The 12,814-nt window shown below is 40.7% G+C and overlaps 1 protein-coding gene across 1 annotated transcript in view; it reads left to right on the plus strand.

Moving 5' to 3' along the window:
• Positions 1–5,357: 5,357 nt before the first annotated feature.
• Positions 5,358–12,814, plus strand: part of LOC139532493 (mediator of RNA polymerase II transcription subunit 13-like) — a 111,480-nt gene continuing 104,023 nt past the window's right edge. Inside the window, exon 1 of the mRNA XM_071330158.1 lies at positions 5,358–5,968. Within this exon, the coding sequence (XP_071186259.1) occupies positions 5,903–5,968 (66 nt within the window). The 5' untranslated portion in view covers positions 5,358–5,902. The remainder of the gene's footprint in view (positions 5,969–12,814) is intronic.

Consider the following 12,814-nt stretch of genomic DNA (forward strand, 5'->3'; position numbering starts at 1 on the left):
TGGCCTAATTTAAACAATGATCTCATTCTTGCCTGGTAGGTTTCAGGAAAAGAGTCTGTGCTCCCTTCATTTCCAGTTGCAGCAGCAGCAGACAGGGAGCCAGGGAGGTGGGGAGCTCATTTCATTAGCTTACAATTCATATTGAATTTATTAATCCCATGCTGTTTTCTGAAGGCTGGAGGCTGATTAAAGAGAGAGAGAAAATCCTCGATATAGACACCTTTCCTCCATCTGCTCACAACGTGTGTGTGAGACAGAGGGAGAGCGAGAGAGAGAAGGAAGAGTGTGGGGGGGGGGGGGAGCAAGGGTGCCTTACAACAAGGGTCTGTGAAGACTGCAGCAGATAAAAGTGTGTCAGATCATTTACCAGTAGGGATACGTGACATCTTTTCCCTGCAGAAAGGCTCTTGTATAGTCAGCAGCACAACAAAGGGATGGCCACAGCTTTATTTGTGCCTCTAGAATGTTCCTGCACAGGCACTGTGTGAACCACCGCCCATACAAGTGGCCCCATTGCTTTCAACTGCATTGGGAGTAGGGTGTAGGGTGCTGCCATAACACAGAGTTGACTAGAGGTACACATGCACACACACACAGAGGCTTCTGAGTTGTAAAACAAGTGATGCCGCCAAACCACTTTATTCTCTCAAACTACAAAGACCCTGGCAGCCGTGGTTTTGACTCAGCTGAAAGAGCAGAGCACTGCTCTCTCTTCCCAACTGCCTTTAAGTGACACAATCTGACACAGTTCAAAAGAGGCCCTTTAGCCAATAGCTGGTGTCTGTGCCACACAGGCCCTTTACAAAGCAGCATTGTTGTGTTGGACATGAAGGGGTGGAATAGTGAGTCTGGCCCTGTACAGCTCCACAATGTGTCTATCACATGTCCAACTGCAAGGACATGCCACAGGGAAGACAGCCAGACCTGCAATTACTCCCAGAAAGGTTAGCCATATTAGGTCTCTCTCCAGAATGATGGTTTTCTTTGGGTTCCCTTGTTGACCTGAGCATGGGAGGCTCCTCAGAGGAGGAATGGGAGGACCATCGTCCTCAGTGAATTTAATAAAAAATGTAAAACATTAAAAAAGTTATCTATTTTAGATAAAACTATACTAAATATAATCCCGTCACCAAATAATTGATTAAACGACACTGATCACCACTAAACCTGAGCCACTATCAGGACATTAGGCTGATTGGGTGGAAAGGCTGTGTTTGACACCTCAATCAGCAACGTGCCTTTGAAACAGCAAAGGATCTGCTTTCCCAACACTCTACAGCGCTCTCAGAACACAGTTGTATACAGGACACGAATCGTATTTTGGATTATTGTCTTTTTTATTATCTTAATTCAGCTACTGACATAATGTGAATTGGTTCAAGAAGAGCCCCATATAGTGTTGACTTAATTCACCACATTACCACAGGTATATTTGCTGGCTACATTAGAGGCTATAAAATGTGCATATGGTTTTAGTATGCGTATAATTATGGCGGTTCTATTCATCTGTGAATTAACAAACCATGTGCATACCAGGCCATTGAAGAATATAATAAACCTACATTCTCTGAAAATGGATCCCTCAAGGGCTGACTTGAAAACCATTGAAGAAGGGGAGAAAAAAAAATTATACTCGAGTCCTGTGAGCTTTCATTTTTCAGATCAGAACATAATTTCTTAAATACAAGCAGCAAAGGCTTGACTGTCACCAGGGCTTTTTAAATGTTAATAACTTTGCAGTCAGGTCCAAGTATCATTGTGAGCAAATGGATGGGATAATTGCTTGTTCTTATTGATATCACAAGCTCTTCACAATCCATCATACTATATTGGGTTTGTGAACTATGTGTGCTTAGGCAAATGCTGAATGATGTGCGTGTGTGTGCTAGGTGTGTGTGCTAGGTGTGTTTGCTAGGTAGGTGTGTGTGTGTGTGTGTATGTGTGTGTGTGTGTGTGTGTGTGTGTGTGTGTGTGTGTGTGTGTGTGTGTGTGTGTGTGTGTGTGTGTGTGTGTGTGTGTGTGTGTGTGTGTGTGTGTGTGTGTGTGTGTGTGTGTGTGTGTGTGTGTGTGTGTGTGTGTGTGTGTGTGTGAGTGAGTGAGGGTTGGGGTTGGGACTAGAGGTGTGCTAATTTATTTGAACATGGTGTTGACCCTCTTGATTACTAAAGCCATTCGTCCAGTGCAGAACTTAAGACAGGGCTATTACCACTTAGCCTCTGTAAACAAGAGCTGTGCTGTTGAACTATAGACCTTCCATTCCTTCCCTGCCTGGCCTTCAATGCTAACTATGAGCCCACACACGCATTCACACAACACAGCAACACACACACATACACACACACGCACACATGCTGATGCCTTGGCTCTCAGAACAGCTGTGTATGTCTGAGGAGAGAGTGAACACTTTCCTGGGTGGTCAATTTTATTGATTTACAGAAAGCTTTTTAAATTTGTCACGTGACTCTTCAGTAACGACAATGTTCATCCTGTTTCGGGTTAAGATCACATGTTGACTAAAGAGTCTGGATTGTTTTTCTGCTGGTTGCACACACACGTTCAGAAAACAACCTGGTCAACAAACAAAATTCTGGAATCTGGCTCCAATTCCAAACCAGTTCCAATGACATAGAACTTCCCTGTAATTCACATTACATGACTTAGCCTTGCCTATAAATCCAGATTTGAATACATGTAGTTTTCAAATCAATATCAATTTGATAATAATTCACAATTGATTTCCAGCTGTTTTGACCACAATGAACGTCAAAGAATCCCATTATTATAACACTCTCCAGCTATTCAGGCTATTTACAGACCTCCAGATATCTGGCATTCCATTCACTCTACACTGTTTAGCTCACACACAGTCACTCATTTGGTGATCATTGCTACAATATCCTGTTCCTCTTGTTGTGGTTCTCCTGTCTTGTTTAACCACATGTTTTCATTAAATGTAGATCATGGTCTCACAGGCAAAACCTCATATGTATTTTTCACTTTCTTTCCACAGGATTTAGTCGAAGTACAGCAAGACCTTTTGACACATGCTGCACACAGTTTATTTTGGTGCACAGACAGGCAGGGACTGTAGACCATGTCGGTCAGATGTCCGTAGAGATTTGACAAGATAAGAACAATAAAAAATATCAGCAGATATAATAACAATCTGGTTAGTTTCCCATTAGTTACAATGTTATGTCAAATGTTTTACTCTTAACAATCCCACAGATACTTTAGCGTTACCTAATTGTTTTCCATATCTAGTGGGAGCGATGATAAAGAGAGAGGAACAGGGAGAGAGAGATTATCAGTCCTGTCTGGTGGGAGATAGACATAAAAATGGGCAGGGGCATCATGCACCGATTATTTTAGAGTAGGCAAGAAGTACGTGAAACAGCTTTTCCTGCAATCTAGAGCCATAATCATTATGTCTAATTCTATGTAAAAAAATATGTATATTTATCTGCATAGGTTATCTAAGCATACCTCTTTACCTGTTCAATTGTCATTTAAATGAATGATAAACATTGATTCTTTCATAACTTTTATGGCTAAGGAGTGTAGTACAACTGTCACACTGGCCCAACAATGGAAGCCTGCAGATGTGTCCCTTTCATAGCACACAGTAAATTGGCCAGTGTTGACTAGTGTTAACCATGTCATAATATATCATAACACCTGACATAACTTGTCATAACGTGTTATAATATGGTCATAATACTGTCATGACACATATATTTTGACCTGTTGTGACACATATCGCATTATTTTATGGCTGGTTATGTCAACACAAGGCAAAACATTCAATTACACCATAGCCTACTTGTCAACAGTATGTTTTTGGAAATGTACCATCATTTTAATTGTGCACACATTGATGTCAGACATGCACCTACCCCAATGCTCTGTTTCCAATGACTGGGATGAATGCAGGAGCAGATTTCAGGAGCAGGACAAGACACCCTATTTTTGACTGATGACTGATATAAGGGCATTTACGTTATGGACCTATCTGGCTTATATAATTATGATGGTCATAATGTTTCCTGCCAGTGTCATAAAGTGTATTTTCTTAGTCCAAGTAATGTGACACAGGGTGGTCATAATGCTTCTTGAAAGTGTGTCATGAATTGTATTTTCTAGAAATTATGTAAAGGATTCATTACAACAACAACAACAAAGTAAATAGAAAAAAGTAAATAGCACACCCAAAGTACAAAGTAAGTTACAAAGTAAATAGCACACCCAACTACCTCATCCCCATATTGTTATTTATCTTCTTGCTCTTTTGCACACCAGTGTCTCTACTTGCACATCATCATCTGCACATCTATCACTCCAGTATTAATGCTAAATTGTCATTATTTTGCCTCTATGGCCTATTTATTGCATTACCTCCCTAATCTTACTACATTTGCACACACTGTACATAGATTTTTCTGTTGTGTTATTGACTGTACGTTTGTTTATGTGTAACTCTGTGTTGTTGTTTTTGTTGCACTGCTTTGCTTTATCTTGGCCAGGTCGCAGTTGTAAATGAGAACTTGTTCTCAACTAGCCTACCTGGTTAAACAAAGGTGAAAAAAAGGACTTAAGAAACAACATTTCAAATGAAAGAAAACGTATTGGCAGGGGGGGCAGGGGTGTGTAGGTGTCATAACCTGCCATAAAATAATGCAATATATTTTAACAGGTTTAAATTGGGCTAAATACTTTGCATCGATTTGGCTTCTCAGAATTCCGTGCATTCATCACAATCAATTATCTGAAAAGTATTAACTTAACACATTTTCATACAAATGAAAAAGAAAAGCTCAGTATCAATTGTATACATTTTTTTTTCTAAAATAAAAAATAACAAGTGCAGTCACCTTTTGGGTTTCAATTATTGAGTAAAATAGCTACTTCATCATGACCGAATGTATTCAATAATCTTGAACGCTTGACAGCACATTTGTTAATATAATTGGTCTCAGAGTGGCGCAACAATAATTTGCCACAGTTCATGGCACTTGTGGCCTGGGCAACTCGTGAATTGCTTTATGTTACTACAGCATTACAATAGTGTTATAATAGTGTTACATTGTATCCCCGCCTACACTGACACATTCGATTAGGTGAAAGTTTTTAGGGCTTTGCTCTGATTGCAAGGCCACACACCGTATGATGTAAATGTTGATGCAAGGAATGGATACATTTCTTTGTGTATGCACTAGGTGGTGCACTGTGAAAGTCGGTAAATTTAAAGGTTTGATCATTAGTAACAGAATCTGGTTGCTCAGTAGCGCCTCTTGCTCTCGCCTAGCGGCAATACCCATCAGTTACAGTGTTATTACAGCCCTCATGACCACAATGAGCCAATAGGCTTTTGGAGGCAGAGTTCTCCCTGTGGCCGCCATTAAAGAAAGGAATCCATGAATTCAAATGGAACCAGAAGGATCAGAGACCGAAATAATGGTTAAAATTACCGTAGAGATAGGCATATGCCAAATTCCGATTGGTTTTTAAGGATGTTATTCGTTTTTAGATTGATTTTGATGGTGATGGAGGAGTAGAGCAACGTTTTTAGCAAAAACCGTTTTAAGCTAAGGGGGAGGGGGATAGTTGCTTCTTTGCTCTCCTTTTCTTTTTGTTTTAAGAGCATTTTTCGCTCCATTTAAATGTTTTATTTAATTTGTATTCGAGAGGTCGATAGAGAGGTTGTGGAGGCGATATTTTGACAGCTTTTATTTTAGGGCGGACAATAGCATTCGAAGGGTTGTTGAATAACATTCTCCAGCCAATTGTTTTAAAATAATTATCGTTTATTACCTTATTATACATCTTGCAAAATACATTTGAAAATCTGTCTATATTTTCCCGGGAACTGAAATGATGGAATGTTCGATCTCGCTGTGAAAGGATGAGTTCTTGTTTTGTACCAAACGGGGCCAGCTTGGAGGATTGCCACTCCAATCTATTCTGTCTGGTAAGAGATTTAAAACTAAAGGAAAAGCAGCCATTTTTAACTAGCTGAAAAGAGCGAGCTAACGTTAGTAGCCACAGCAATGGAAAAGCAGGCAGGGCCTGTCGAGCACTGCAATTCAAACATCATTCACTAAGGCAATGTTTATTTGCATACTTTGAAGTTGTGCAAGATTAAAGAATAATAGTGTTATCTGTCACTTGCAGCTGCATGCATGCTGTTTGCCATCACACATTTTCAGTTTGATCACATTCAATGCATTCCAGCCCTGAGAGTTTTAGGCAAAAAAGTGCAACTAATGTAACGTGTGGTGATGATGAACATCCTAGATAACTAGCTATCTATAGCAACGTTGATTACCATGCATGATTACATTTTTGTCTAGTTGTTTACTTAGTTGAATTAACGTTCTATATCGTTATGCTTTTTATCGCATGCATTGTGTAGCTTATTTATGTGACCTTAAAATAAACCCAAGCAGTTGGCTAGCCTGCTAACTAGCTTGCAATGTTGTTCATTTGCACAAATAGCAAACTAGCTAAATGGCAGAAACATTTGGCATTCGACCATGGAAAGTAAAGGCTCGTGAACATTGGCTTCTAATTTCAACTTCCATGTTCTATCGTGTTGTTGTTGTCAGTGGGCCAGTGTAGTTGTGAAGATACATTGATTGCTACATTGTTTCTTTTAAGTAGCCAATGAAGAGCTTAGCTACTGATAAATTGTAGCATATTTGCGGGCTTATACTTTTCCTTTGAAGTTGTCAAGTTTGCTTTCCAATCATTTGTTGTTTACATTCTTGGTTCGTGCTCACCTAAAATAGCTGAAATATTAAGAAACAACAATGTACTCTTGGATATTGTAAGTGCATCTCTTTAGAATGTAGTACTTACTTCCCGTCTGGCAAGTTTTCAAGTTGAATACATTTTTCATGTCAAATTAATGCAATTCACTGTTTTGTTTTATATCTGTGTATTTATTAGTATGTCTTAGTTCTCATAGTGCTGATTGATACTGTCGCTAGTCAGTCGTAAAACAATTTAATTATATAGCTATCATAAATACACAACCAAAAGTACATAATAGACTCAAGGAAAAAGCTCAGATGGTCCCTCTTGTCCCTCGCACACCTACTACTAGCTAGACCAATCTAAGAAGTTCTCAGTAGTTCACCAACTATATGTTTCCAGCAATGCATAGCATCTTTTCTGTACAGTATGTACTGTATGACAGATGTGAACAATTCCCCTTCATGAAGGTTAAATAGATAAATATTGATGGACTTGAATCGTCCTTTTCCACAGCATTTGACAGTAAAGCTGAATGAACAGGACAGACTAGTAGTGAATGACTGGTTGCTGTATTGCAATAGTAGGGAGACATTTTACTGCAGACTGAGATGAGCATGACACCAGAGCTGCTGTTCACGGTCCTGTATGACTCACACTCTGAACAGACATTGTGGTTTTAGGCTGAAAGAATGCAGTGAACACAGCTTGGCACTTTTTCCATAACTAATAGTTCTCAGGAGTCTTATTGCAATGTTTTTTCAAATGTATAATTCTCGTTTGTTTTTTAAAGTTAAGCGGCTTTTGCTTGCAAATTTCTGGGTGGTGAAGTTTGTTTGTAGATTAATTGGTATGTGTTATAACACATTATTTTCATAAATCAATAGTCACGTCACAACGGCCCTGCTAGACTATGTCTCTTGTCAGGATAAGTTTTCAGCCTCGAGTAGAAGATAGTTATTGTAACTCATTTCGGGCCAGGCAGGATTAGAACAAACACTGCAGCAGTGACAAATGCCGTGCTGATGGAAAGGCTGGACGAGAGGACAGAGTAGACCGAGTGGATTTGCATTTCTCCAGAGTTTTCCAAGATGCAAACAGACTAGTTTCATGTTTTGCAGTGTGAGTGTGAGACCGTGACAGAGAGAGATGCTAGTAGTGGTGGTGGGGTGTCTATCTGTCTGCTCGGGGATGGTTTGAGCAACTTCACCTGTTGCTTGTCTCTGATTCAGAAAACTTTAATGTCCTAGAGGAAATTCATTTAGCAGCAGTCAAAGTACATACAGACAAGATCACATTAAAATGTAAAACACAACAACAGAAAAAAGCAACAGACGTGTACTTGCTGGGATATGTATTGTGATTCTCATGATTCTAAATATATTGCGATTTGATGCTCCAAACATCTTTCTCACTATATGTCTGCTGCAGAGAGACGAGAGAGCATGAGAAACACGTTTTGATCAGTCAGGGAAATATATACAAAAGTTCTGAAAACATGCTGGCTCACTATTTACAAAGAGGATGGAGAACAAGCTTTATGATGAAAAATACCGGAGTTTTGCCGCAGGTACAGTCAACTAGTGGTAGCTAATGCTACTTGTAGTAGCAAAAAACTTTTTACAAATCGATACTTGGAGTCAAATATTGATATATCGTCCAAAATAAAATAGCGATATGTAACTGTATCGATTTCTTCCCCCATCACTAATATATACAGAATATTTACAAAAAGTTTGCAGGGTAGTGCAAAGGTTTTGCATGTCAAAATATTTAGTGCTTAAAGTGCATGTAAGTCCAACATCTTCATTTGAACTATTAAAAATCGAATAATGAAGTAAGCATTATGCAGTATCTTTTTGAGTGCGAACTCATTACACCTTTTTGCTCATTTGAGCTATTGCACTTGGAATAAAGCGGCTATAGGGAATCTGAAGTCGCTGGGAGGGAGAATGGCAGGAAGGGAAAGCAAGGGAAGGGAAGGCAGCTGTTGGCACTTAGTGTGTTCCACAATGGGACCTGGAGCTCTGAGCTGTGAGAGGGAAGGTGAGCGAAGCTGAGCATCTGACGAAAGGAGGGGTCGTAACCCGCAAATCCCAGACAGATTTTACATCAACTTTCTGAGTCCGTCAAATGGCTTTGCCCTCAGATTCCCCTATAGCCGCTATGGGAGTTTGGCCTGAAGGCCTCGGCATCTGAAAAAGCAACCTTAACTCGACCCTGGTTCTTGCACTTCTGGTGGGAGGACATTTTGCATACACAGTTGCCTACATACCTGAGCATTATACAAACACTCAGCTAGTCGTGTCAGTTTGAAGGAAGCACACAGGTTTCTCTGACACATTCAGACTGCAACTCCGATGTAGATTTAAAAAAGATAGATTGATTGATTGACCGCAGAAGACACACAGACTTTTGCTGGCGCAATCTGCCTCTGGAAGATTGCCAGATAATGTTAGCAGAGAATAGCCTAGTTTATGGATTGAAAGCTTGGACTTGATCTTTGACAGAGAGAGCGGCCATTCCGTGGCTTTGAAAAGCCTAACATTGACGGAAAAAACATAAAAACAATTCAGAGCTGTCATCAAAAGAATGGATTGTTTGATGAAAATGCATTTCTGAAGAAGAATAAGTAAGACGGGCATATATGCAGGCTTACAGTCCAAGCGCCACCCGTTTCAGAAACAGTCAGTTTCTATAATTTCAGACGATCTGGTTTCACACAGTTTTTCCCCTCCCTTTTCTTTCCGTGCAGCACAGATGTTTCTCTGCAAGATGCAGGTGTCAGGTAGTTCCTCACACCACTATGTCTGCCACCATGAGAGAGAGAGGGCTTGCTGGATGAAGTTTCTGAAACAGAAACTGCAGCAACAGTAGTAGTATACTGATGAAAGGAATAAGTCAGTAGTACAGTAGCGCAAACTTGATGAACTGGTAGGCTATAGGCCTATATGATAAATGAATATGGGCTTGTGAATGGTGTCTTGACTGGAACAGCGTTTGAATGCCCTTGAGAAAAATTCCTGATGTGAGATATTTCCTATGATGTTGCTTGATGAATTGGTAATGCGTGAAGAAGCTGGGAGTTGGTGTGCCTGCCAATCACAATAAATCCTAGCAATGAAAAACATGTAAGGACACGTGGGAAAGAGTAGTGTTGAGGAAAGGCTTTTTTTTGTAGTCATATCTTGTAAATTTGATAGATTGTGTCACTAAACTCAACAGCCTATGAGCTTTCAATATTTGGTATAAAATCTCTTAAAAAAAAAATATTATTTTGTAGTTACAGTTGCTCATCATATTCTAGTCAGATCATTGTAGCGTTTTGATATCTGTAGCATTCTGACTGGCCACTGTGGCCAGCGTATGGGCTTCCTGGCTGCCATGTTATAATGGATAACTAACTTGTTGTTGTGATCCAGCTTGGGTCCAGTTGACACCACAGAGCGTTCTGTTTTGACAACACCACCCCCCACCACTAATCTCCCAGTTTATACCCGGCTAGGCTAGGATAGGCTAGGCTAAAGACTAGCGCGCCGCTACTACAACCAGGCTTAATCATTCGCTCACGCTCATAGTTTTTAAATTGATTTAAATTTACCCGCCAATTTAATTGTAATTGTCTAGTTCTAACTAAGTCAAAGGGACAGTTTGTCAACTTGAATATATCACCTGGCAGCGGAAAATAGCCCGCCTCAAGAATATGTACTATCAGTTGTCTGCCGCGCTGCAAGGATAGATAGGCGCTCCATCAAGAGAAGAACTGTAAGGCAATATTGCAACATAGGTTGTGATGGTAGTGTTGGTCTTTGTGGTGTTTCAGTGTATGACATGGGCACTGAGTGTAAGCCTAAAACACTGGAAGGCATGATGTATTCGGGGGTGGGTGGTGTGTGTGAGAGACAGTATATGGCCTCAGTGGACACAGGAAGCGCTGACTGGTTGTACGTCAAATCAAATCAAATGTTATTGGTCACATACACATGGTTAGCAGATGTTAATGCGAGTATAGTAAAATGCTTGTGCTTCTAGTTCCGAGAGTGCAGTAATATTGAACAAGTAATCAAACAAAATCACAATGACTACCTTATCACAATGACAACCACACAAATGTAAAGGGATGAATAAGAATATGTACATATAAATATATGGATGAGCGAGGGCTGTACGGCATAGGCAAGATGCAGTAGATGGTATAGAATACAGTATATACATATGAGATGAGTAATGTAGGATATGTAAACATTATTAAAGTGGCGTTATTTAAAGTGACTAGTGATACTTTTATTTAATCCATTTATAAAAGTGGCCAGAGATTTGAGTCTGTATGTTGGCATAGCCTCTATGTTAGTGATGGCTGTTTAACAGTCTGATGGCCTTGAGATAGAAGCTGTTTTTCAGTCTCTCGGTCACAGCTTTGATGCACCTGTACTGACCTCGCCTTCTGGATGATAGCGGGGTGAACAGGCAGTGGCTCGGGTGGTTGTTGTCCTTGATGATCTTTTTGGCCTTCCTGTGACATCGGGTGCTGTAGGTGTCCTAGAGGGAAGGTAGTTTGCCCTGTGCGTTGTGCAGACCGCACTACCCTTGCCGTTGTGGACGGAGCAGTTGCCGTACCACGCGGTGATACAGCCCGACAGGACGCTCTCGATTGTGCATCTGTAAAAGTTTGTGAGTGTTTTAGGTGGATGGGGGGGTGCTCCCTCTGCTGTTTCCTGAAGTCCACAATTATCTCCTTTGTTTTGTTGACGTTGAGTGAGAGGTTATTTTCCTGACACCACACTCCGAGGGCCCTCACCTCCTCCCTGTAGGCCGTCTCGTCGTTGTTGGTAATCAAGCCTACCACTGTAGTGTCGTCTGCAAACTTGATGATTGAGTTGGAGGCGTGCATGGCCACGCAGTCATGAGTGAACAGGGAGTACAGGAGAGGGCTGAGAACTTACCTTTGTGGGGCCCCAGTTTTGAGGATCAGCGGGGTGGAGATGTTGTTTCCTACCTTCACCACCTTGGGGCGGCCCGTCAGAAAGTCCAGGACCCGGTTGCACAGGACGGGGTCGAGACCCAGGATCTCGAGCTTAATGATGAGTTTGGAGGGTGCTATGGTGTTAAATGCTGTACGTAGGGACTGCTTTCTGGTGAGCCTCAGCCAGCCGCCAGGGGTAGGCAGGCAGCTGTAGCAGTGGAGCGTAATGTTCCTGGTTTAACACTTCATAACCCTGTAGTACTCTGTGCTGCTGCTAGTGATTTACAACCAATGAATTTCTCTGAGTTGTGTTACCTCTCTCTATAAAAGCCGGACAATGTTGGCTTATATAGAGCACAATCCCCAAAGCACTCATCATTAAAAAGGATTAAGGTGGTCAGCCCATTTACAAGCATTAGGGAGGTTTTGTTCTTAGAGCATTGAACATGTTGTTCATGTTGTTCATGTTGTTCATGCTGAGATTGAAAGCACCTGAAGCTAAAGTGCACACAATTGGAACAAAAACAAGCCAAGGTTTTTTTTTCTGCTTTTCTCTTTAGCCACGATTCTTTCTGTTTATATTGAAGCCTTTCCTCTTGTTTCATTTATCTATCTATCTATCTATCTATCTATCTATCTATCTATCTATCTATCTATCTATCTATCTATCTATCTATCTATCTATCTATCTATCTATCTATCTATCTATCTATCTATCTATCTATCTATCTATCTATCTATCTATCTATCTATCTATCCAACACTCTACATCTTCCTTTATCTCTCTCCTTCCCCTCTCTCCTCTCTCTCCTCCCTCTATATTGTTATCTTCTTCCTCGATCTCTCCTCTGCCTCTATCTCTGTCGCTTCTCACTCTCTCTCTGTTTTCCCATCTCCCTTTCCTCTATCTCTCTTTGTTTTTCTATTTCTGTGGCTGCGTGCCTGTGTGTCTCCTTGTCATAAGTGTTCCTCCTGATGAGGCGGAGGCTCCAGAAAGGAGAATGAATGCTTTTGCTTTTTAAACGTTTACTGTAACACTAGAAATCCTGGCCTCTTTGGACCTGCCTTCAGGCCAATAAGGACTCATTTTGACTTAAC

The sequence above is a fragment of the Salvelinus alpinus genome, chromosome 1 (assembly GCF_045679555.1).
Source record: "Salvelinus alpinus chromosome 1, SLU_Salpinus.1, whole genome shotgun sequence".
NCBI lineage: Eukaryota > Metazoa > Chordata > Actinopteri > Salmoniformes > Salmonidae > Salvelinus > Salvelinus alpinus.